The sequence below is a fragment of the Anomaloglossus baeobatrachus genome, chromosome 8 (assembly GCF_048569485.1).
Source record: "Anomaloglossus baeobatrachus isolate aAnoBae1 chromosome 8, aAnoBae1.hap1, whole genome shotgun sequence".
NCBI lineage: Eukaryota > Metazoa > Chordata > Amphibia > Anura > Aromobatidae > Anomaloglossus > Anomaloglossus baeobatrachus.
This window is the reverse complement of record NC_134360.1, coordinates 37,476,251-37,502,891: the sequence shown is the minus strand read 5'-3', so window position 1 is coordinate 37,502,891 and position 26,641 is coordinate 37,476,251. Positions and strand designations below refer to the sequence as shown.

The 26,641-nt window shown below is 51.2% G+C and overlaps 1 protein-coding gene across 1 annotated transcript in view; it reads right to left on the bottom strand.

Moving 5' to 3' along the window:
- Positions 1–11,647: 11,647 nt before the first annotated feature.
- USP19 (ubiquitin specific peptidase 19) overlaps positions 11,648–26,641 on the bottom strand; it is a 67,961-nt gene continuing 52,967 nt past the window's right edge. Inside the window, 6 exon segments of the mRNA XM_075322057.1 lie at positions 11,648–11,719; positions 12,034–12,174; positions 19,358–19,459; positions 20,186–20,296; positions 24,623–24,733; positions 25,358–25,516. Coding sequence (XP_075178172.1) covers positions 11,648–11,719; positions 12,034–12,174; positions 19,358–19,459; positions 20,186–20,296; positions 24,623–24,733; positions 25,358–25,516 — 696 coding nt within the window.

The window sequence follows — 26,641 nt, the reverse complement described above, 5'->3', positions numbered from 1 at the left end:
GCTGGCGTCCGCCGAAGCATAGGTATGCACCTGATAATGTATGGTGAAAGTGTGCAGACTCGACCAGGTAGCTGCCTGGCACACCTGTTGAGCCGTAGCCTGGTGTCGTAATGCCCAGGACGCACCCACGGCTCTGGTAGAATGGGCCTTCAGCCCTGATGGAACCGGAAGCCCAGCAGAACGGTAGGCTTCAAGAATTGGTTCTTTGATCCATCGAGCCAGGGTGGCTTTGGAAGCCTGCGACCCCTTGCGCTGGCCAGCGACAAGGACAAAGAGTGCATCAGAGCGGCGCAGGGGCGCCGTGCGGGAAATGTAGATTCTGAGTGCTCTCACCAGATCTAACAAATGTAAATCCTTTTCATACCGGTGAACCGGATGAGGACAAAAAGAAGGTAAGGAGATATCCTGATTAATATGAAACGAGGATACTACCTTAGGGAGAAACTCCTGAATGGGGCGCAGCACTACCTTGTCCTGGTGGACCACCAGGAAGGGAGCCTTGGATGACAGCGCTGCTAGCTCAGACACTCTCCGAAGAGACGTGATCGCTACCAGAAAGGCCACTTTCCGTGATAGTCGAGAGAGTGAAACATCCGTCAGAGACTCGAAAGGCGGCTTCTGGAGAGCAACTAGCACCCTGTTCAGATCCCATGGATCTAACGGCCGCTCGTACGGGGGGACGATATGACCAAACCCCCTGCAGGAACGTGCGTACCTGCGGACGTCGTGCTAGACGCTTCTGAAAAAAACACCAATAGCGCCGAGACTTGCCCTTTAAGGGAGCCGAGCGACAAGCCCTTTTCCAACCCAGATTGCAGGAAGGAAAGAAAAGTAGGCAATGCCAATGGCCAGGGGGACACTCCTTGTACAGAGCACCAGTAAAAGAAAATCTTCCACTTCCGTGGTAGATCTTAGCAGACGTGGGCTTCATAGCCTGTCTCATGGTGGCAACGACCCCGTGGGATAATCCTGAGGACACTGGGATCTAGGACGCAATGGCCACACAGTAGGTTCAGGGCCGTAGAATTCAGATGGAAAAACGGCCCTTGGGACAGTAAGTCTGGCCGGTCTGGTAGTGCCCACGGTTGACCGACCGTGAGATGCCTGTCGCCAGAGCTCTTTGATCGTCATGAAAACCGGGACCTTGCTGTTGTGCCGATTCGTGAAACCCGTCCGGGTGCAGAGACCATTCTCCTGCGTCCACGCCCTGGTGACTGAGGAAGTCTGCTTCCCAGTTTTCTACGCCCGGGATGTGAACTGCGGATATGGTGTATGCTCTGTCTTCCACCCCTAGCAGAATCCGGCGGACTTCCTGGGAGGCTCGCCGACTGCGTAGTCCGCCTTGGTGGTTGATGTATGCCACCGCTGTGGATTGTCAGACTGAATTCGGATCTGTTTGCCTTCCAGCCACTGCAGGAAGTCTTGCAGGGCCATATGCAATGCCCAGAGCTCCAGACAATTGATCTGAAGAGTGGACTCCTCTGAAGAGAGTCCTTGATCGTCTGAGAAAGGGGGACGTTCCTGTGTAGGGACATAGACTTCCCCTCCCATTAGCGAAGAATGTTCTATTGAAGTGGACGCAGATGAAACTGCGTGAAAGGGACTGCCTCTGGATGAGGTGTCTCCTTGAAGGAGAGACTGCACCCCCGTCTGTAGTGACCGCTGTTTGTCCAGTGGAAGCTTCACCATCGCTGAGGGAGTGTGAAACCCCAAGCTAAGATATGCCAGCGATTGGGTTTAACTTTGAAAAGTTGAGGACCCACCCGAAACTCTGGGAAGTCTCCAGCGCCATGTTCAGGCTGTGTTGGCATGCCTCTTAAAAGAGTGCCTTGACAAGTAGATGGTCTAAGTAAGGGATCACAGGGTGACCCTGAGAGTGCGGGAGTGGTCCCACTGCTGCCATGAACTTGGTGAAAACCCGTGGGGCTGTCGCCAGACCGAAGGGTAGGGCTACGAACCGAAGATGCTCGTCTTCAATAACGAATCGTAGCAAACGCCGGTGCTCTGGAGCAATCGGCACGTGGAGATAAGCATCCTGATGTCTATTGATGCTAGGAAATCTCCTTGAGACATTGAGGCAATGACGGAGCGGAGGGATTTCATCCGGAACCGCCTGGTTTTCACGTGCTTGTTGAGCAGTTTAAGGTCCAGAACGGAACGGAAGGAGTCGTCCTATTTTGTCACCCCGACCAGATCGGAGTAAAAAGTGTCTCTTGTTCCTGAGGAGGAACCGGGATTACGACTCCTACTGCCTGCAGAAGAGCCTCGGCTCGGCCGGTGAGGAAGTTTTTGCGACAAACTGTCTCTCACCCACCGGCCATTGACCTGTGGCAGTTAAATGTCGCTAAAGCGGGGGAGTCTGCCACCGACCGCGGACGCGGAGAGAGAGGGCTGAAAGTCATGAGGAAACCGCCTTGGTAGCGGTTCCTCCGGCTGCCTTCTCCGGGCGTGATTGAGCCCGCCAGGAACCTGCGCCCCTCTGAGCCTTTTGAGTCCTGTTGGACGAGGGCAATTGGGACGTGCCCGAGCCTGGGAAGGACCGAAACCTCGACTGTCCCTTCTCCTGATGGGTCTTGTTTGATAGCTGGGGTAAGGAAGAATCCGTACCCTTGGACAGTTGAATGATTTAATCCAACCGCTCACGAAACAGTCTGTCACCAGATAAAGGCAATCTGGTTAAGCACTTTTGTGGAAGCAGCATCTACTCCAATCCCTTAACACTAGGAGCGTAACAACACGGAGTTGGCGGACGCCACTGACGTACGGCTCGTAGAGTCCAGGACAGCATAAACAGCTTGAGTCGCAATGCCGACATTGCGAGGTGAAGGACGCTACTGCGGCCAAGATGTACATGTGACCGCGTCCCTCTGCGCAATACTAGCTGAAATAGCTTGGAGTGCCTCTATGGCTGCGAATGCCGGGGCAACCGACCCGCCGATAGGGCTATCTGTCTGTCAATGGCATCTTTAAGTGAAGTCCCATCTTCCACTGCAACTATAGATCTAGCCGCAAGCCTGGAGATTGGGGGATCCACCCTTGGAGCGCTTGAGCACGTCAGGGGGGGGAAGAGACAACGCGTATCTTCAATACGGTTGGAGAAACGCTTATCGGGATAAGCGTGATGTTCCTGGACTGCTTCTCTGGAGTCAGAGTGACCAGAAAAGTACTCAATATACGCTTGAGATACCGAAATAGGGATTTCTTCTGCTGTGAAGCTGACCCCTCCACTGGAGGAGTTGAGGGAGAAATACCCAACCTTCCATTGATGGACGCTATAAGATTATTCACTATAGCGTCACCATCCGGTGTATCCGGATTGAGAGCGGTCTCAGGATCAGAGTCCTGAACAGCTACGTCTGCCTCGTCATACAGAGAGTACTGTGATGAAGTCGAGGGCCGTTCTTAGGGAGCTCGCTTAGGCCGTCTGGGACTGTCGTCCGTGTCAGAGCCTGCACCCTGGGATGCATGGGACCCTCCTGGAGCCATGATTTGTTTCGAAATCAGGGTGGCCAGGGGCATTGAATCAACATTGCCCAAGGTCTGTCTGGACTGCAAAGTCTGTAAGATGTTAGTCATAGCCACAGACAATATATCAGCGGAAACTGCAACTCCGTCCCTGTCCCTGGACAGGGATCACAGGTGGTTCTTTTGGCCACCTGTAGCAGAGACCCCGTTGAGTAATTGCACACACTGGGGGTCCTGGAACGAAGGGAATTTTGTACTTACCGTAAATTCCTTTTCTTCTAGCTCTTATTGGGAGACCCAGACAATTGGGTGTATAGCTACTGCCTCCGGAGGTCACACAAAGTATTACACTAAAAAGTGTAAGGCCCCTCCCCTTCTGGCTATACACCCCCCGTGGGATCACGGGCTTACTCAGTTTTAGTGCCAAAGCAAGAAGGAGGAAAGCCAATAACTGGTTTAAACAAATTCACTCCGAATAACATCGGAGAACTGCAAACCGTTCAACATGAATAACATGTGTACCCGCAACAAACCAAGAATCCCGAAGGACAACAGGGCGGGTGCTGGGTCTCCCAATAAGAGCTAGAAGAAAAGGAATTTACGGTAAGTACAAAATTCCCTTCTTCTTCAGCGCTCTATTGGGAGACCCAGACAATTGGGACGTTCAAAAGCTGTCCCTGGGTGGGTAAATAAATACCTCTTGATAGGGCTGCAAGACAGCGCTCCCCTACGGGGAGGCCACTGCCGCCTGCAGTACTCTTCTACCTAGGCCGGCATCCGCCGAAGCATAGGTATGCACCTGATAATGTTTGGTGAAAATGTGCAGACTCGACCAGGTAGCTGCCTGGCACACCTGTTGAGCCGTAGCCTGGTGGCGTAATGCCCAGGACACACCCACGGCTCTGGTTGAATGGGCCTTCAGCCCTGATGGAACCGGAAGCTCAGCAGAACGGTAGGCTTCAAGAATTGGTTCTTTGAGCCATCGAGCCATGTTGGCTTTAGAAGCCTGCAATCCCTTGCGCGTACCAGCGACAAGGACAAACAGTGCATCAGATCGGCGCATAGGCGCCGTGCGGGAAAAGTAGATTCTGAGTCCTCTGACCAGATCTAACAAATGTAAACCCGTTTCAAACCGGTGAGTCGGATGAGGACAAAATGAAGGTAATGATATATCCTGATTAAGCTGAAACGCGGATACTACCTTAGGGAGAAACTCCTGAATGGAGCGCAACACTACCTAGTCCTGGTGAAAACACCAGGAAGGGAGCCTGATATGACAGAGCTGCCAGCTCATACACTCGCCGAAGAAACGTGATCGCCCTAGAAAAGCCACTTTCTGTGACAGGCGAGAAAGGGGAAACTCCCATCAGAGGCTCGAAAGGCGGCTTCTGGAGAGCAACGAGTACCTCGTTCAGATCCCATGGATCTAACGGCCGCTCGTACGGGGGCACAATATGACACTCCCTGTAGCAACGTGCGCACCTTAGGAAGACGTGCTAGACGCTTCTGAAACAACACGGATAGTGCCGAGACTTGCCCTTAAAGGGAGCCGAGCGACCAACCGTTTTCCCGACCAGAGTGCAGGAGGGCAGGCAAAGTAGGCAAAGCCGATGGCCAGGGATACACTCCCTGAGCAAAACACCAAGATAAGAATATCTTCCACGAGTTGTGGAATATCTTGGCAAACCGCGGCTGGCGAGCCCGTCTCATTGTGACCCTGACGTAATGCTCACAGTCGACTGACGGTGAGATGCCACAGATCTCGGTACCACAACCTCCTCGGCCAGTCTGGGGCGACGAGAATAGTGCGGCAGCAATCGGAAGCTGGAACTGCGACCAATCTTGAGCCAAGGCGCCTGTCGCCAGAGCTCCCGCCATGAAAATCGAGACCTTGTAGTTGCCGAGACGCCATGATGTCGACGTCCGTCCTCATCCCGCGGCTACCGATTTCTTGAAGCCAAACGGGAGCAGGTCCCATTCCCCTGCGTCCACGTCCTCGCGACTGAGGAAGACTTGCTTCCTAGTGTTGTACGTCCGGAATGTGTACGCCACCGCTGTGGATAGTCCGACTGAATTCGGTTCTGATTGCATTCCAGCCACTGCAGGAAAGCTTGCAGTGCAAGATACACTGCCCAGAGCTCTAGACCACTGAGTTGAAGAGTGGACTCCTCTGAAGACGGTCTTTGACCGTCTGTGAAAGGGGGACGTTACTGTGTAGGAACATCGACTTCCTTCCCCTTAGCGAAGAATCTTCTAATGATGCGGACGCAGATGAAACTGCGTGAAAAGGCTCGCCTCTGGATGAGGCGCCTCCTTGAAGGAGAGACTGCACCCTCGTCTGTAGTGAACGCTGTTTGTCCAGCGGAATTCACTATCACTGAGAGAGTGTGAAAACTCTATGCCAAGATATGCCAGCGATTGGGTTCAACTTAGAAGAAGTCAAAGACCTCCCCGAAACTCTGGGAAGGGTCCAGCGCCATGTTCAGGTTGTGTTGGCATGCTTCTAAAAGAGAGTGCCTTGACAAGTAGATTGTCCAAGAAAGGGATCACAGAGTGACCGTAAGAGCGCGGGACTGCTCCCACTGCTGCCATGAACTTGGTGAAAAACCCGTGGGGCTGTCGCCAGCCGAAGGGTAGGGCTACAAAACGAAATATGCCCGTAGCCAACGCCGGTGCCTTGGAGCAATCGGCACGTGGAGATAAGCATCCTAATGTCTATGGATGTTAGGAAAAACTCTTTGAGACAGTGAGGCAATGACGGAGCGGAGTGATTCCCTCCGGAACCGCCTGGTTGTCACGTGCTTGTTAAGCAGTTTAAATTCCAGAACGGGACGGAAGGAGCCGTCCTATCTTGGCACCACGACCAGGTCGAAGCAAAAGGCGTAACTGGTTCCTGAAGAGGAACAGGGATTACCACTCGTCCTGCCTGCAGAAGAGCCTCGGCTCGGTCGGAGAGGTAGTTTGAGACAAACTGACTCTCTCTCACCGGCCTTTGACCTGTGGTAGGTAAATGTCGCTAAAGCGGGGGAGTCTGCTCCCCGCGGTTGCGGAGTGAGAAGGCTGAAAAATATGAGAAAAAAAAACGCTTTGGTAGCGATTCCTCCGGCTGCCTTCCCCGGGCGTACTTGAGCCTGCTAGGAATCTATGCCTTTCTGGGCCTTTTGAGTCGTTTTGGACAGTTGAATGAATTCATTCAACCCTTACCAACAGACTATCACTAGATAAAGGCAACCTGGTTAAGCACTTTGTTGGAAGAAGCATCTGATCCAATCTGTTAACCACTAGGCTCTGCGTAAAAAATACGGAGATGGCCGATGCCACCGCCGTCCGGCTCGTAGAGTCTCGGACAGCCTTAACAGCATGGTTCGCCATGCGGCGATTGCGAGATTACAGACGCTGCTGAGACCGAGATGTACCGGTGACAGCGTCCCTCTGCGCAACACTATCTGAAATAGCTTGGAGTGCCTTCACGGCTGCGACTGCCGGAGCAACCGACCTGCCGATAGCTTCATAGACAGATTGCGGCCAGAACCTATCTATCTGTCAATGGCATTTTGACGTGAAGCCCCATCCACCACTACAACTATAGATCCAGCTGCAAGCCTGGAGATCGGGAGATCCACATTTGGACCTGGGCTAGCGCTTGTCCAATCAGGGAGGAGAGTGTCTCATTAATACGGTCGGAGAACGCTTATCGTGAAAAGCGTTGCGTTTCTGGACTGCATCTCTAGGATCAGAGGGCCAGACGAGTACGCAATTGCTTGCGATATTAGAAAAGAGATCTCCCCTGCTGTGAAGCTGACTCTTTCACTGATGGAGTCGAGGGCTATTCCCAGCGAGCCTGCTTAGGCCCTCTTGAACTGACGTCCGTGTCGGAGCCTGCCCCCTGGGACGCGTGAAAACCACCCTGGAGCCTTGAGCTGCTCCTCAAATCATGGTGGCCAGGGGCATTGCAACTATATTGCCCAAGGTCTGCGTGGGCTGCCAGACTGTAAGATGTCAGCCATAGTCACAGCCAATATAACAGCGGAAAGAAACTGCAATTTCGTCCCTGTCTCTGGACAGGAAGCACAGGTGGTTCTTTTAACCACATATAGCCGAAAACCCCGGTCAAGCAATTGCCCGCACTGGGGTCCTAGACTCGTATTACATGCAGTACAAGCAACATATAAAGTCCTCATTGGCCTTTTCTTTTTCTGCTGTTGTTGTCTAGCTATCTAAGTGCATAGCCTAGGATAGCGACCGTACAGTAAATAATCATACAAGCATGAAGTACAAATAAACACTTCAGCTCATGTAGTACACGCAGCATTGAAAACTTGTGGCTTGGCACATTAGCTCTTCTGCTGCTGTTGTCTATTTATCCAGGAGCTTGAGACAAGGATAGCGACATACAGTGAATGTATAGCATTCAAGCACGAAGTACAAGTAAACACTTCAGCACCTGTAGTACCCGCAGCATTGAAAACTTGTGGCTTGGCACATTAGCTCTTCTGCTGCTATTGTCTATATATCTAGGAGTATGAGACAAGGATAGCGACATACAGTGAATGTATAGCATACAAGCCTGAAGTACAAGTAAACACTTCAGCACATGTAGTACACGCAGCAGTGAAACTTGTGGCTTAGCACATTAGGCCTTCTGCTGCTATTGTCTATATATCTAGGAGTATGAGACAAGGATAGCGACATACAGTGAATGTATCGCATACAAACATGACAGTAAACACTGCCAGCACATGCAAATGCAGCAGCCTTGCAAGCTGGTGCCTTGGCACCACTGCTCTACTGCTGCTGTTGTCTAGTTAACTAGGAGCATGAGGCAAGGATAGCGACATACAGGAAATGTATAGCATACAAGCATGACAGAAAAACACTGCAGTACAAGCAAATCAAGCAGCATTGAGAGCCTGTGCCTTGGCAGCCTTGCCTTACTGCTGCTATTGTCTGTTTAACTAGGTGCATTAGCCAAGAAAAACGACATATAGTGCATGTATAGCATGACAATAAACCCAATTGCAGCACCTGCAAACGAAGCGGCAATGAAAGCTTGTGCCTTGGCACTTTGCTGTTGCCAAATCCGCCAACAAACACTGCAGACTAATCATTGAACACTTGTCTAGCCATCTAGGAGAGTATGCCCAGAATAGCGACAGTACAGTGCTGCATCGCATATCCGCACACAGTTCAAAAGCCCACTTCAGTATTAGTGGGACCAGTACTGCCTATCGCCCGCCCAGCGCGAGTATGAGGTCGCTCAAAAACCTGTGCCTGGTTCCGTTCTCCCAGAGTGGAAACCATAATGGCTGCCGGCTTCTCTTCCACGTCCTGTGCAGAGGGGCGGGCCGTGGGCGAGCCCCAGCCAAGAGCGGGAACCCGGCATCTCACTGTGTTCAGTGAGAGGGGGCTGGAGAATGCAAAGCAGACTCCAGCTCCCTGCGCTGAGATCTGTACAGCGTCCCGCCCCTCCTCTGACTGGCAGGGCTGGGGGCGGGAACGAAGCGGTGCCAGGCCTCAGAAGCCGGGGACTAAAGTTACAGGCGCCCCCGCCGTAAAAGCGCGGTCGGCGCCAAGTCCCCGGCGCACTACAAGTCACATCAGCGCCGCCGCCGTATGAGCGGTCGGCGCAAGTTCCTAAACATGACCCGTCGCTCAGCCATGGCTGCAGCAACATAAGCCCATCACTAATGTCCCCGGCGCACTATAGCGCCCAGCAAGCCCGGAGCGTGCTGTGCTTGCCGGAGACACCGAGTACCTGACCGATGCAGGGCCTTGTCCCTGATAGTACTCGTGCTCCACATCCATCAGGTTCTTCTGGGTCTGTGGATGGAGCCCGGCCTCAGGGCTTGGAGGCCGACAGATCCCACTTCCACAGGGCCCTCCAAGGGGATGTGGAAGGAAAACAGCATGTGGGGCTCCGGCCTCTGTACCAGCAATAGGTACCTCAACCTTGCAACACCATCTGGTGAGAAGGGAGCATGCTGGGGACACTATATGTGTCCTCTTTTCTTCCATCCGAGATAGTCAGCAGCTACTGCTGACTATACAATGTGGAGCTATGCGTGGATGTATGACCTCCTTCGCACACAAAGCTAAAACTGAGTAAGCCCGTGATCCCACGGGGGGTGTATAGCCAGAAGGGGAGGGGCCTTACACTTTTTAGTGTAATACTTTGTGTGACCTCCGGAGGCAGTAGCTATACACCCAATTGTCTGGGTCTCCCAATAGAGCGCTGAAGAAAGTCGCATGCAGTACAAGCAGCAAAGAAAGCCTGTGCCTTGGCACCCATGCTTTTTTTTTTTTTTTTTTTTTTTTGCTGTTGCTGTCTAGCCATCTAGGAGCATTAGCCAAGAATAGCGACCGTACAGTGCAATGTATAGCATACAAGCATGAAGTACAATAAACACTTCAGCACATGCAGTACAAGGAGCATAGAAAGCCTGTGCCTTGGCACCTTTGCTTTTCTGCTGCCGTTGTCTAGTTATTCAGGAGCATTAGCCAAGAAAAGCGACATACAGTGAATGTATAGCATACAAGCATGAAAATAACCACTGCAGCACATGCAATCCAAGCAGCATTGAAAGCTTGTGCCTTAGCACCCTTGCTTTTCTGCTGCTGTTGTCTAGTCATCAAGGAGCATTAGCCAAGAATAGCGACATGCAGTGAATGTACAAGCATGAAAATAAACTCTGCAGTACATGCAATCCAAGCAGCATTGAAAGCTTGTGCCTTAGCACCATTGCTGTTTGCTGCCGCTGTCTAGCCATCTAGGCGGGTAGACAGCCAAGAATAGCCCTTACAGTGCAATGTAAAGCATACAAGCATAAAGGACACATGACACTGCAGCACATGCAAGACAAGCAGCATATAGAGTCTGTGCTTTAGCACCCCTGATCTTTTGCTGCTGTTTCTAGGTCTGCATCCTGAATAGCGACCGTACAAAAGTACAACAGGACACTTCGGCATTAGTGGGTCAGCACTTTAGTTGCCGCTTACCGCCCGCACAAAAGCGGGTGTGTGGCGCCGGAATCCTGTACTGGTAGCTCAGTGTCTCCGTTTTCCCGCTCTGCGTGCCGGAATGGCTGCCGGCGTCCAGAGGAGAGGGGCGGGCCGAGGGCGTGCCCGAGACAAGAGCGGGAACCCGGCGCCCACTGTGTCTAGTAAAGGGGGCTGGAGAATGCAAATAAGGCTCCAGCCCTCGGCGCTGCTATAGAACAGCGTCTCTCCCTGTCCCTGAGTGACAGGGTGGGGGCGGGAACGAAGCGGCGCTAGGCCGCAAAAGCCGGGGACTAAAGTTAGAAGCGCCGCCGCCGTAAAAGCGCGGTCGGCGCGTCCCCGGCGCACTACAAGTCGCAGCTGCGCCGCCGCTCCAGGGGCGGTCGGCGCGGCGGTCCCCACACGTAAAGTCCCCCAGTAATCTGCAGGGACTATAAGCCCAGCGCACAGCGCTACAGTCCCCGGCGCACTAGCACCCCCAGCAAGCCTGGAGTGCGAGTGGCCTGCCATACGGGGACACAGTACCTGAAAGTTGCAGGGCCTTGTCCCTGAACGGCACTCCCGCTCCACATCCAGCAGGTTCTATGGGTCTGTGGATGGAGCCCGGCCTCAGGGCTTGGTGGCCGGAAAGATCCCACTTCCTCAGAGCCCCTCAGGGGGATGGGGAAGGAAAACAGCATGTGGGCTCCAGCCTCCGTACCAGCAATAGGTACCTCAACCTTACAAACCGCAAGTGGGGTGAGAAGGGAGCATGCTGGGGGCCCTAGTATGGGCCCTCTTTTCTTCCATCCGAAATAGTCAGCAGCTACTGCTGACTGAACAGTGGAGCTTATGCATGGATGTCTGACCTCCTTCGCACAAAGCAGAAAACTGGTGAGCCAGTGATCCCACGGGGGGTGTATAGCCAGAAGGGGAGGGGCCTTACACTTTTTAGTGTAATTGCTTTGTGTGGCCTCCGGAGGCAGTGCTATACACCCAATCGTCTGGGTCTCCCAATGGAGCGCCGAAGAAAGATTAATAAAAAAAACAAAAAACAAAACAAGATTGTAGGTGGAAACTGGGCTGAGTGTAGCCCCCTGTCTGCCTCCTACAGACACTAAGCTAAATCTGAAAGTCTTGGTTCCGGTTGGTGGGTGTACGCTACTGAGTAGGGGATACCTTTTTTCTATTACTTAGTGTCAGCCTCCTAGGACAGCAGCAAAACACCTATGTCCCCCAAATGAAGCAATAGAGAAATGATCTTTGAGAAGAACATCTGCTTTTTAAAAAAAAAACGTTGTCCATTGTCACGTTATTAAAAGGACACAGCATCATCATAATTGTTGAAAAGATACTAACCGGCAGGATCAGCGGCGGTGAGGGCTTCAGGTGGCCACTGATCGGTTGCAGCGCTGACATTCCATTTGAACAGGAAGAAACTGTTTGGCTGCAGCAGCCACCTGACGCTATACGTCAGTCTGATCGGAAACTTTACTTTTTTTTTTTTTTTTTATTAGTTTTTGACCACTCTGAGCTCATTAATGATTGCAAAGTAGTGGACAGCCACTTTAAAGTTGAGGACTCGGCGATTACCTGCTGGACTTGTAGTACCACTACATGCTCCTTAGCAAGTTCAGGAGACAGCACTTCAAAGCAAAACAGCTGATCGGTGGGAGAGACCGAATCCACAGAACACGAGGGATCAAACGTGCGGTTGAATCGATTTTTCACCACCTAGGAAGAAAAAATAAATAAAAAAAAAGAAGGGAATTTTGTTTACTTACCGTAAATTCCTTTTCTTCTAGCTCCAATTGGGAGACCCAGACAATTGGGTGTATAGCTATTGCCTCTGGAGGCCACACAAAGTATTACACTTAAAAGTGTAAGGCCCCTCCCCTTCTGGCTATACACCCCCAGTGGGATCACTGGCTCACCAGTTTTAGTGCCAAAGCAAGAAGGAGGAAAGCCAATAACTGGTTTAAAGACCAATTCAATCCGAGGAAACATCGGAGAACTGAACCATACCACATGAACAACATGTGTACCCGAAAAAACAGAAAAACCCAGAGAAAACAGGGCGGGTGCTGGGTCTCCCAATTGGAGCTAGAAGAAAAGGAATTTACGGTAAGTAAACAAAATTCCCTTCTTCTTTTTCGCTCCTAATTGGGAGACCCAGACAATTGGGACGTCCAAAAGCAGTCCCTGGGTGGGTAAAAGAATACCTCGTGATAGGGCCGTCAAACAGCCCTTTCCTACAGGTGGGCAATTGCCGCCTGAAGGACTTATCTACCTAGGCTGGCGTCTGCCGAAGCGTAGGTATGCACCTGAAAATGCTTGGTAAAAGTATGCAGACCCAATCAGGTAGGTGCCTGACACACCTGCTGAGCCGTAGCCTGGTGCCGTAATGTCCAGGATGCACCCACGGCTCTGGTAGAATGGGCCTTCGGCCTTGAGAGAACCAGAAGCCCAGTAGAACTGTAGGTTTCAAGAATTGGTTCCTCGATCCCCCGAGCAAGGGTGGATTTGGAAGCTTGCGACTGTTTACGCCGACCAGCGACAAGGACAAAGAGTGCATCCGGGTGGCGCAGGAGCGCCATGCGGGAAGTAGAACCTGAGTGCTCTCACCAGAACCAACAGATGCAAATCTTTCTGAAATTGATGGACTGGACGAGGACACAAAGAAGGTGAGGTGATATCCTGATTGATATGAAAGTGGGATACCACCTTAGGGAGAAATTCCGGAACCGGACGCAGAACTACCCTGTCCTGGTGAAGGACCAGGAAGGGAGTTTGTATGAGAGCGTTGCTAGCTCGGAAACTCTCCTAAGAGACGAGACCGTTACTAGAAGGCCACTTCCCGTGAAAAGCGGGAAGGGAGACATCCTTCAAAGGCTCGAAAGGCGGCATCTGGAGAGCAATTAGAACCTTGTTCAGATCTCAGGGCTCTAACGGCCGCTTGTACGGAGTGCTGAGAAGACAAACTCCCCGTAGGAACGTGCGTACCTGAGGAAGTCGTCGTTTCTGAAAAAATACAGATAGCGCTGAGACTTGTCCCTAAAGGGAACTGAGCGACAACCCATTTTCCTACCTAGATTGCAGGAAGGAAGGAAACATAGACGATGCAACCGGCCAGGGAGAAACACCCTGCGCCGAGCACCGAGATAAGAATATCTTCCACGTCCTGTGGTCAATCTTGGCGGACGTTGGTATGCTAGCCTGTCTCATGGTGGCAACCACGTCCTGAGGTAATCCTGACGACACTAGGTTCCAGGACTCAATGCCACACCATCCGGTTGAGGGCCGTAGAATTCAAATGGAAGAATGGCCCTTGAGACAGCCAGTCTGATTGGTCTGGTAGTGCCCCCGGTTAGCCTACCGTGAGGCACCACAGAACCGAGTACCACAACATCCTCGGCCAATCTGTAGCGACGAGGATGGCGCGGCCGCAGTCGGTCTTGATCTAGCGCAGTACTCTGGGCAACAATGCCAGAGGTGGCACCTAAGGTAGCTGGAACTGCGACCAATGCTGAACTAAGGCGTTTGCCGCCAGAGCTCGATGATTGTGAAACCGTGCCATGAAGCTGGCACATTGTTGTTGTGCCGTGACGCCATTAGATCGACGTCCGGCCTCTGTCAGCGGCGCCAGATCTCCTGAAACCCGTCCGGGTGAGGAGACCATACTCTTTCGGCCACACCTCAGCGACTTAGGAAGTCAGCTTCCTAGTTTCCACACTTGGGATGTGAATTGTGGATATGGTGGATGCCGTGTCTTCCACCCACATCAGAACCTGCCGGACTTCCTGGAAGGCTTGCCGGTTGCGCGTTCTTCCTTGGTGGTTGATGTATGCCACCGCTGTGGAGCTGTCCGACTGAAGTCGGATATGCTTGCTTTCCAGCCGCTGTTGGAAGGTTTGTAGGGCAAGATACACTGCTCTGTGTTCAAGAACATTGATCTGAAGGGTGGACTCTTGCTGAGTCCACGTACCCTGAGCGCTGTAGTGGAGAAAAACTGCTCCCCACCCTGATAGACTCGCGTCTGTCGTAACTATCGCCCAGGATGGGGATAGGAAGGACCTTCTTTTTGACCAAGAGGTGGGAAGAAGCCACCACCGTGGAGATTCCTTGGCCGCCTGAGAAAGAACGACGACTCTGTTGAGGGACGTCGACTCCTCGTCCCATTGGCGGAGAATGTCCCATTGTAGTGGACGCAGTAAAACTGCGCGAAAGGAACTGCCTCCATTGCTACCATCTTACGTAGGAAGTGCATGAGGCGTCTCAATGTGTGCGACTGGTTCTTAAAGAAGAGCTTGCAGCCCGTAGTGAATGCTGTTTGTCTAGCGGAAGCTTCACTATCGCTGAGAGAGTAAGAAACTCTATGCCTAGATATGTTATCGATAGGGTCGGGGTCGGATCTGACTTTAAAAAGTTGATGATCCACCCAAAACTTTAGAGAGTCTCCAGCGCAACGTTCGGGCAGTGTTGGCATGTTTCCTAAGAGAGTGCCTTGACAAGTAGATCGTCTAAATACGGGATCACAGAGTGACCCTGAGAGTGCAGGACTGTGACTACTGCTGCCCTGACCTTGGCGAAGACCAGTGGGACTGTCGCTAGCCGGAAGGTAGAGCTACGAACAGAAGGTGTTCGTCTCCTATAACGAAGCGTAGAAACGCTAGTGCTCTGGATCAATCGGCACGTGTGGATAAGCATCCTTGATGCCTAATGATGCTAGGAAATATCCTTGGGACCTTGAGGCGATGACATGGCGGAGGGATTCCATCCGGAACCGCCTGGTGTCCACGAGCTTGCTGAGCATTTTTAGATCCAGAACGGGACGGAACGGCCCGTTGTTATAGGTACCGCAAAGAATTTGGGGTAAAAACCGTGACCTTGTTCCTGAAGAGGAACGGGGGTCATCACTCTTTCTGCCTATAGAGTGCACCCTGTTTGCAGAAGAGCAGCGGCTCGGCTGGGAGGTGGAGAAATTCTGAAGAATCGAGTTGGAGGACGAGAAGTGAGCTCTATCCTGTACCCGTGAGACAGAATGTCTCACACTCAATGGTCATTGACCTATGGCAGCTAAATATCGCCAAGGCGGGAGAGCCTGCTACCGACCGAGGCCGCAAGTCATGAGGAAGCCGCCTTGGAAGCGGGTTTTCAGACTGTCGCTTTTTTGGGCGTGACTGAGCCCGCTAAGAATCTGAGCTCCTCTGATCCTTTTGAGTCCACATTGGACGAGGAAAAATGGGACCTGCCCGAGCCTCGAAAAGGCCGAAAACCCCGACTGCCTCTTGCTCTGTTGGGGTTTGTTGTGTCCGGGCTGAGGAAAGGATGAATCCTTACCCCTGGACTGTTTAATGGTTACATTCACCAAACAGTCGGTCAGCAGAAAAAGGCAACTGGTTAGGCAACCTTTTTTGGAAGCAGAATCTGCCTTCCATTCACTTAACGAGCAGACCAGGCTCTGCTTAAAAACACGGAGTAGCGGAGGCTACCGCCGCACGGTTCGCAGAGTCCAGGACAACCTGAATCGCGTAAGAAACAAATGCAGACATTTGAGAGGTTAAGGATGCCACCTGCGGCACAGATGTACGTGTAACCGTGTCAATCTGTGTAAGACAAGCTGAAATAGCTTGGAGTGCCCCAAGGGAGAGAATGCCGGAGCCAACAGCAGTTCCATCTCCCACTGCAACTATGGATCTAGCTACAAGCCTGGAGATTGGAGGATGCCGCTTGGGACACTGGGTCCAGTCCCTGACCAAGTCAGGGGACAGGGATAACGTGTATCCCAAGCCGTTTGGAGAAGCGCATATCTGGATAAGCGTGGTGTTCCTGGACTGCCTCTCTGAAGGCAGAGTGGTCCAGAAAAATACGTGAAGCTGACTCCTCCACTGGAGGAGCTGTGAGAAATAACCCACATTCCATAGATGGACGCTATAAGATTATTTACTATGGCGTCACGATCAGGTGTATCCAGATTGAGAGCGGTCTCAGGATCAGAATCCTGAGCCGCTACTTCCGCCTCATTACACAGCGAGTCCTTCTGCTAGGACCCTGATGAAACCGAGGCCGCTCATAGTGAGCCCGCTTAGGCTGTCTGGGACTGACGTCCGTGCAGAGCCGTGACTCTGGGATGCGTGTGACATTCCCGGAGCTGTTAGTTGTTCACACTGAGGGGGGCCATGGATCAATGATTCAACAGTGCCCATATTGTGAGAGACATGTCCGGACTGCTAGGCTTCTAGTATCATAGCCATAGTCTCAGAAAAACTGTCAGTAAATACTGCAGACACCGTCCTCATCCCCTGGCCATTAGTGCATACAATGGGAGTCTATGTAACCTGCCGGCCGTATAGCCGTACATGCTGTACCAGCTGTATAGAAAAACATGTGGTTCTGCACCTTTGTTTTACACAGAGAATATGCTGATAACTCCTCCGCATAATCCAGGAGGGTATATACAACGTGCGACCAAACAGTGCAATGTATATAGTACAAGCATATCTATAAGTGCACTTCTGCCCTAGTGGGGTTAGCACCACAGGTGCTGCTTAACGCCTGTTGCAGCGATTGTGTGACTATCAGAATGCCAGGGTCTTCCACACTTGTCTCTGTAACGTACAGAAACTGACACTAATGGCTGCCGGCGTCCTTGTAGAGAAGGAAGCCGTGGGCGTGCCTGAGAAAGTGCGGGAATCCGGACTCACAGTGCACACAGTGAGAGGGGTGGAGTATGCAAAACATACTCCAGCTCTCAGCGCTGCTGTGCTATGCAGCGTCACGCCCCTACCCTGACTGTCAGGGCTGTGGGCGGTAACGAAGGGAGACTAGGCCCAGAAGCCGGGGACTCGAGTTATCAGCGCGGCCGCCGTAAAAGCGCGGGCCGCGCTGAAGTCCCCGGCGCACCACAAGTGCCAGCCGCGCCGCAGTCCCAGCGGCCGGCGCGACCGATTCCTAGAAGTGGCCAGCGTCCCGCCCCTCTCCTGACTGGCAGGTCTGGGGGCGGGAACGAACGGAAGCAGGCCGCAAAAGCCGGGGACTCTAGTTATCAGCGCGGCCGCCGTAAAAGCGCAGGCCGCGCTGAAGTCCCCGGCGCACTACAAGTGCCAGCCGCGCCGCAGTCCCAGCGGCCGGCGCGACCAATTCCCATAAGTGAGCCTGCTTCAGCGAAGCTGAATGAGGCCATGGCACAGGCGCCGCAGCGCTGATGTCCCCCGGCGCACTACAACACCCAGCATGCTGCGGTGTGAGCGCCAAATGCACGGGGACACAGAGTACCTTGAGGAAGCAGGGCCATGTCCCTGATGTACTCCGCTCCATCCAGCATCTTCTCCAGGGGCTGTAGATGGAGCACGGTCTCAGTGCCTGGAGACCGGTAAATCCCACTTCACCCAGAGCCCTGTAAAAAGGGATGGGGAAGGAATCAGCATGTGGGCTCCTGCCGCCGTACCCGCAATGGGTACCTCAACCTTACAAACACCTCCGACATACAGTGGGGTGAGAAGGGAGCATGCTGGGAGCCCTTAGTATGGGCCCTCTTTTCTTCCATCCGACATAGTCAGCAGCTGCTGCTGACTAAAAAGTGGAGCTATGCGTGGATGTGTTGCCTCCTTCGCACAAAGCACAAAACTGGTGAGCCAGTGATCCCACTGGGGGTGTATAGCCAGAAGGGGAGGGGCCTTACACTTTTAAGTGTAATACTTTGTGTGGCCTCCAGAGGCAATAGCTATACACCCAATTGTCTGGGTCTCCCAATTAGGAGCGAAAAAGAAAAATGTAAAATCGAGCATTTCACCAGTTGAACCCAAAACGGCAGAAATTTACCAGGTGCTACAAAAGGTTCAAGCTGCAGTTCCAAGGGTGATGCCATTACTGAAAGATATATTTTAAATGCCAAGAATGGAAACGGAGCAGATCAGGACAGAAATAGGAAGATCTTTCCAATGCTAGACCACCCAAAGTCCTGGTTCTGTATACCTGGGGTCCAGCACTTACCTCTCCAAACATACTTCATAGCAAAATGATGCTGGACACAGATGTCCTATCTAAACAGACCATAAGTATAGCTGCACAGTCACCTCTTTCCCTTCTCTGCCATTATAACTATATGGATGTACACTCCAAGATCAGGCAGAGCAAATTGGGAGCTCTCTGCCTGATCAATAATGGAAGAGTTAAGTTTTCCTTAAAGGGAACCTGTCAGGTGCAGGTCCAGCCTCCTCTACAGTGACACACGAACCGGTGTCCGTTGTCACCACTTCAGAAGACCGGGTTTAGGGTCAGTGCTCATGATCAGAAGTCCCCGGCACTTCCGGTCATGCGCACTATGAAGCTGGGTGTACGTGTCCTGGCTTCAGAGAGGTCTAGTGCGCATGACCAGGTGCGCCGGGTCTTCTGATCATGCTCACTGAGCCTAAACCCGGCATCTGAAGTGGAGACAACGGACACAGGTACATGCGTCACTGCTGGTATTGAATAGCATGTTACCATGCCCCTATGGGCGTGATAACATGCTAAGAAGGCACACTAGTAAAAAAAAAAAAACAAAAAAAAAACAACTTGCAACTAGGCCCTGTGCTCATTAGCATATCATAAAGGATCTTTAGAAATAAGTTTTCTAAAAATCTCTATCTATGCTACTAGATACAGGGATGGTTAGGCAGGGATTAGCAATATGCACCCAGATCTTTTCATGGGTCTGGGTGCATATTGGACCTGACAGGTTCCCTTTAAGCAGTCAGGCCCTTCTGCTGCACGGCCTAAAGGCACCAGCCAGTGCTCTTGATGGGAGCAGAGTCCGTTCCTGGCACTGTATAAACTGCTGTATTCTGCACATCACATTACCGTTGAACGGGTCCTAGAAAAAAAAACAAAAAAAAAAAAAAGGAGAAACTAGAGATTTAATGAAAGTAGTATTTACCTCTGCAAGCTTCAGATTTTCAGTTTTCACTCGGACGCTCTGAGAAATGGACTCGAGGACATCTGCCGCACTGGAGTTTTCCTTCCCGATGCTAACCAAGAACTAGAGGGAGAAATCATTATATAAAAAAAAGTAAGGCTTTGTGCTCATGTGGCGTTTTTGTCATTCATTTTCATTTTTAAGCAATAAAAGCAAGGAAAAAGCATGCCAGCAAAGTGTATGAGAATCCTGATTTGCTGTGCACACGCTGCTTCTTTTTTCTTGCAGATTTGGTTGCTAAAAAAAAAAAAAAAAAAAAGCAGCATGCCAATTGTTTCTGCATTTATTTCCTACATTTCTATAATACCCTGCAATACTTTATCACTACAGGGGATTATATCACAGCACTTTGACTCTTACACTATGCATACAGCATGGTGTGTGAGGCTCTCTGTAGGCTCAGTAACCCGGGGTCATTATGCTGACGATTTAGGGATAGTATGACAGCGATCGGGTCCTTGTGATTGTACTACAGGGACCTGATCACCAGGGAGAGATAAGGGATTCCTCTCCCTGCCTCCTAAATGCTGCATTCGCACTGATCGCGGCATTTAGGGGGTCAAACTGCCAGGAGTGGTGCAGGCAGTGAAAGCTGGGTCCCGGCAGCAATCGTGGGGGGTACAGTGCCTGTACCCCTGCGATCACCATGACAAAAAAAAAAAAAAAAGCAAACAAATGCAATAAAAAAATGCAAGTTTTTTTTCTGCAGAAAAGAAGCACATAAAAAAGCAACGGGGGCAGATAGCCTAAATCTACAAATATATACCTGACCTTCCGGATCAGCCTCACCTTTATAGGCTTCTTATGAGGCTCCTTTGCAAAATAAAAGACAGTCAGGACCTTCTGCTTCTGCGGTAAAGGAACCGGTAAATACAGGAAAGGATCAAATGTAATGGAAACCTGCAAGAAGGAAATGAGCAGATTATAGAGGAGCAGAAATCCAGGGAAGAAGAATGGGTAAAAAATGAAAAGCTGTTGCCCAACCCCCCCCCCCCCCCCAACCGTCAGCGCCTGGTCTCTGTGATGGGATCATGGATGTTGTGTTTGACACCCTAATGGGATATTGTCTTTCTGGACAGGGAAGGTTTCGCTCGGCGCATTAAGTAAAACACAGCGAGCCATAACAATACACCCAAGAAATACAAAATATCTGGGCTCTGCGTGCAGATACAAGAAATGATCCGTTCACTACTAACAAAAGACGTAATGCCCCCCTCCCCCTAAAGACAATATTTTAGTACAGATATCGTGTAGTACTATATTTTGTGTGTAGAAAGAAAACACAAGAGGTCCTCATGTTATCACCCCTCTTAGTAATCACAAGCTATTAAAAAGGGAACCAGTCATCAGGTTTTTCCCCTATAAGCTGCGGCCCCCACCGGTGACCCTTATGCTGTATACTGCATTCTAATAAGCTGTATATAAGAGCCCAGGCCGCGGTGTATAACATAAATACACCTTTATAATACTCCTGTAGAGGCGGTCCGGTCCGATGGGCGTCACTGCTCTCTGGTCCGGCGCCTCCTCTCTGCGGTGAGCTCAGTCCTTCTATCCCATCCAGAGTGAATGATGCATCTATGTCTTCTACACCGGCCGGCACTGAGGTCCTGCGTAGGTGCACTGTGATTTGACATGCTGAGGGCAGATCAATGTATTGTAGTGCGCATGCGCGGGCGGTCTTTAACCTTTCCTCGTGCCTGCGCATTACAGAACTTTGATCTGCCCTCAGCAATGTGGATGACATAGATTGCGTCATGCACACTGGGCAGGATAGGATGGAAATTGCCACGAAGGACAGCGACACCCGCCCAATCGGACCGGAGGGCCGGCGCCCCCCCAATCGGACCGGAGGGCCGGCACCCCCCCCAATCGGACCGGAGGGCCGGCACCCCCCCCAATCGGACCGGAGGGCCGGCGCCCCCCCAATCGGACCGGAGGGCCCCCCCTAGGCGAGTATTAAAGTGTTGGGTTTTTTTATGTTATACAGAGCACAGCCTGGGCTCTTACACGCAGCATATTACAATGCTGTATATAAGGGCCCAGTGGTGGCCACAGCTTATAAGGGCGAAATCTGGTGACTTGTTCCCTTTAATGTCCTCACCAAAAAGCGTAAAGCCTCCAGTGAACTCTGGGAATGGCAATTTTAGGATAATGCTTCAGGTTATCTCCACTCCTACTAATCACACTGTGTTACTACTTTCTTTTCCCTTGCATGAACTTTTCTCCTCGTTATCACCCCTTTTTCTAATAGGTAGCCTGGTACGGTCTTGTCTCAAGAAGGGAAATACAGGAGTTTTTTTTGTTATCACCCAATTTACTAATCACAGACCCCAGGATGCGAATGTATAAAGGAGTAGAAGAGTGTTATTGGGGTATGTACAGGAACTTTTCTTCAGGTTATCACACTGAGGTGGGGCTTTTTGGTGTCACATTTAAGGTGGGGGCTCCTATATGATAAGCTCTGACAAACCTGCACAAAACAAAAGAATCTGGATGGAATAATATAACACTTTTTACAATGTTCTACTGGAAAAAAAGGTTAGAAATTAGCTGAAGGTGGTACAAGTCCCACCTTCAGCTCGATTGGAAGGGTTAGGCGGCTTTCACACTACGTTTTTTTTAACATGCGTCCTGAACGTTTTTTTAACGCAAAAACGGATCCAGCGCAAATGCGTTTTTATTTCAATGCATTTGCAATGGACTCGCGTCAACATGCGTTCACCTGCGTTTGCGTGCAGTTTTAGTCAGGATCCAGCGACTTGCGTTTTTTTAACTTTTTTCAAAAACGCTACTTGTAGCGTTTTTGAGCTGCGCCCAAATACTGCAAATTGCTGGATCCTGACTAAACAGCACGCAAACGCATGTGAACACTGGCATGCTGATAGACTGGATCCTGCTTAACCAGAAACCAGCCTGGCGTGATCAGTCTCTCTGCTCTCTCCTTTCCTCTTCTTCTCCCTCCTTTCCTCTCTGCTCTCTGCTCTCTCCTCTGCCCTCTCCTCCTCCTCTCTGCCCTCTCCTCCTCCTCTCTGCCCTCTCCTCCTCTCTCCTCCTCTCTGCCTCCTCCTCTCTCCCCTCTCCTCCTCCTCCTCTCTCCCCTCTCCTCCTCCTCCTCTCTCCCCTCTCCTCCTCCTCCCCTCTCCTCCTCCTCCTCTCTCCCCTCTCCTCCTCCTCCCCTCTCCTCCTCCTCCCCTCTCCTCCTCCTCCCCTCTCCTCCTCCTCCCCTCTCCTCCTCCTCCTCTCTCCTCCTCCTCCTCTCTCCTCCTCCTCCTCCTCTCTCCTCCTCCTCCTCCTCCTCTCTCCCCTCTCCTCCTCCTCCTCTCTCCTCCTCTGCCCTCTCCTCCTCTCTGCTCCTCCTCTCTCCTCCTCATCCTCTCTTCTCCTCCTCCTCCTCTCCTCCTCCTCTCCTCCTCCTCCTCCTCCTCTCCTCCTCCTCCTCCTCCTCTCCTCCTCCTCCTCCTCCTCTCTTCTCCTCTCCTCCTCCTCCTCCTCCTCCTCCTCTCTTCTCCTCCTCCTCTCTTCTCCTCCTCCTCTCTTCTCCTCCTCCTCCTCTCTTCTCCTCCTCCTCCTCTCTTCTCCTCCTCCTCCTCTCTTCTCCTCCTCCTCCTCTCTTCTCCTCCTCCTCCTCCTCTCTTCTCCTCCTCCTCCTCCCTTCTCCTCCTCCTCCTCCTCCTCCCTTCTCCTCCTTCTCCTCCTCCTCCTCCTCCTCCTCCTCCTCCTCCTCCTCCTCTCTTCTCCTCCTCCTCCTCTCTTCTCCTCCTCCTCCTCTCTTCTCCTCCTCCTCCTCCCTTCTCCTCCTCCTCCTCCCTTCTCCTCCTCCTCCTCCTCCTCCTCCTCCCTTCTCCTCCTCCTCCTCCTCCTCCCTTCTCCTCCTCCTCCTCCTCCTCCCTTCTCCTCCTCCTCCTCCTCCTCCTGCTCTCTTCTCCTCCTCCTCCTCTCTGCTCTCTTCTCCTCCTCCTCCTCTCTGCTCTCTTCTCCTCCTCCTCCTCTCTGCTCTCTTCTCCTCCTCCTCCTCTCTGCTCTCTTCTCCTCCTCCTCCTCTCTGCTCTCTTCTCCTCCTCCTCCTCTCTGCTCTCTTCTCCTCCTCCTCCTCTCTGCTCTCTTCTCCTCCTCCTCCTCTCTGCTCTCTTCTCCTCCTCCTCCTCTCTGCTCTCTTCTCCTCCTCCTCCTCTCTGCTCTCTTCTCCTCCTCCTCCTCTCTGCTCTCTTCTCCTCCTCCTCCTCTCTGCTCTCTTCTCCTCCTCCTCCTCTCTGCTCTCTTCTCCTCCTCCTCCTCTCTGCTCTCTTCTCCTCCTCCTCCTCTCTGCTCTCTTCTCCTCCTCCTCCTCTCTGCTCTCTTCTCCTCCTCCTCCTCTCTGCTCTCTTCTCCTCCTCCTCCTCTCTGCTCTCTTCTCCTCCTCCTCCTCTCTGCTCTCTTCTCCTCCTCCTCCTCTCTGCTCTCTTCTCCTCCTCCTCCTCTCTGCTCTCTTCTCCTCCTCCTCCTCTCTGCTCTCTTCTCCTCCTCCTCCTCTCTGCTCTCTTCTCCTCCTCCTCCTCTCTGCTCTCTTCTCCTCCTCCTCCTCTCTGCTCTCTTCTCCTCCTCCTCCTCTCTGCTCTCTTCTCCTCCTCCTCCTCTCTGCTCTCTTCTCCTCCTCCTCCTCTCTGCTCTCTTCTCCTCCTCCTCCTCTCTGCTCTCTTCTCCTCCTCCTCTCTGCTCTCTTCTCCTCCTCCTCCTCCTCCTCTCTGCTCTCTTCTCCTCCTCCTCCTCCTCCTCTCTGCTCTCTTCTCCTCCTCCTCCTCCTCTCTGCTCTCTTCTCCTCCTCCTCCTCCTCTCTGCTCTCTTCTCCTCCTCCTCCTCCTCTCTGCTCTCTTCTCCTCCTCCTCCTCCTCTCTGCTCTCTTCTCCTCCTCCTCTCTGCTCTCTTCTCCTCCTCCTCTCTGCTCTCTTCTCCTCCTCTCTGCTCTCTTCTCCTCCTCCTCCTCCTCCTCTCTGCTCCCTCCAGCTGTGTCTGAATTTCCTGTCTGTCCCGTTCAGTTCCCCTCACTCCCGATCACATGACTCCAATACACGCCCATAAACTTCAAGTGACAAAATCCAGTAAAATAACACTTGCGTTTCTCTTTGCAAAAACAGGATCCGCTTTTGCAGCAAAAAACGTTCATGAGACATGTTAAAAAAACGTAGTGTGAAAGCCGCCTGAAGCGATTTTATACAAGATCTAGACATAGGCTCTATAGGAGCTGTATACCTTGGTACAGACAGGGCAAACCAACTTTGATTTGTATTGACCCTGGAATAAATCGACCACGAAGGAGTCATTCCTCATCTTGTGCCGCAGCCATGCTTCATCTGCAACTTCCTGAAAAAAATATAATGTAGGCATTTAATGTCCTCTCTGGCCTAAGGGAGAGGAGAGCAATTTAGTGTTTATCGGTTACTTTCTTGCAAACATCCAGAGACAATTCTCTGCAACATTCATTTTTAATGTTATACGTGTAATTATCCTTCTCAATCCGGCACTACTACAAGAGCAGAAATGTATACTTTTAAAGGGAATCTGTCAGCAGATTTTTGCTACCTCATCTGAGAGCAGTACAACATAGGGGCAGAGATCCTGAATCCAACGATATATCACTTGGATTACTGGCTGCAGCCGTTCAGACCAATCAGAATATTTAACTTAAGTCATGTAGCAGAGTCCAAGGAGCTTCCCTCGCCCACACCAGGCTCTCTATAGACATTGTACCTTGACAGCGAGTTGTCAATCAGAGGAGGGGGTGTGCCGGACTATAATGACAAGAGTCCTGCTGCTTAAACAAACATAGCAAATAAGGACTGTGACAAGACAGGGAGACCTGAATTTACTGTGTTAACCCTTGCAGCATCCTTGCTTCAGATTACATAGCAAAAACCTGCTGAGATATACCCTTTAAGCTTACTATACACTAGGTAAAGAATGTCAGATCAGGACGGCTCCCTGTACCTCATCTGGCCGCCCGTCTGAGTCCACCGTCTCCGTGTATGGCTTATTCTGAATCCGGTTCAGATCTTCGTGGAGTCCGTCCAGCAGGAAAGCCATGAACTCCTGGGCGTCATGTTGAGCGTAACCAGTGAACTGGCTGGCTTTGCTAGCAACAATAGCCTGGGAAATATTAAAGGGCAGATTTCACATTAGTCACTTATTTCGGGGTTTCCCCCTTCTTTCAGGTATTATAAGGCTGTGTGCACACACTGAGTTTTTTGTTGCAAATTTAGTGCAGTTTATCAGTTTATTGCCCAAATCTGCAAGTTTATTCTTATCCCAGCAAAATCAATGAGACTATTGAAGTGCTGTGCACATGTTGCTTCTTTTTTCCTTGCAGTTTTGGGTGCAGAAACAAATCTGCAACATTTGCACCAATTGTTAGGCTGTGTGCACATGTTGCTTTTTTCCTTGTAGATTTTAATCAATACTGCAGGATTCTCAAAGACTTTGCTGGAATGTATTTTTTTCCTTGAAGTACTGTGCACACATTGCTTCTTTTTTCCTTGCAGATTTTTTTTTTTTTTTTGCAGAAAAAAGCAGCAGCATATCAATGCTTTCTGCTTTTTTTTTTCCTGCGTTTTCCCCATTTCAATAGATAAAGCATGGAAAAAAAAAAAAAAGCATAAAAACGCACTTTTTCCAGCCAAAACATGCTTGTTTTGTGCAGAAAAAAATGCAATATTTGCACATAGCCTTAGAGTGTTTTTTCCTGTTTTCTAGCCCTTCCAAGCATGGATTTACAAAGAAGGGAATTTTGTTTACTTACCGTAAATTCCTTTTCTTCTAGCTCTAATTGGGAGACCCAGACAATTGGGTGTATAGGCTATGCCTCCGGAGGCAGCACAAAGTATTACACTCAAAAGTGTTAAGCCCCTCCCCTTCTGCCTATACACCCCCCGTGCTCCCACGGGCTCCTCAGTTTTGGTGCAAAAGCAAGGAGGAGGAAAAAGAATTATAAACTGGTTTAAAGTAACATCGATCCGAAGGAATATCGGAGAACTGAAACCATTCAACATGAACGACATGTGTACACAAAAAAAACAGGGGCGGGTGCTGGGTCTCCCAATTAGAGCTAGAAGAAAAGGAATTTACGATAAGTAAACAAAATTCCCTTCTTCTTTGTCGCTCAATTGGGAGACCCAGACAATTGGGACGTCCAAAAGCAATCCCTGGGTGGGTAAAATAATACCTCGTAAGAGAGCCGTAAAACGGCCTTTTCCTACAGGTGCGCAATCGCCGCCT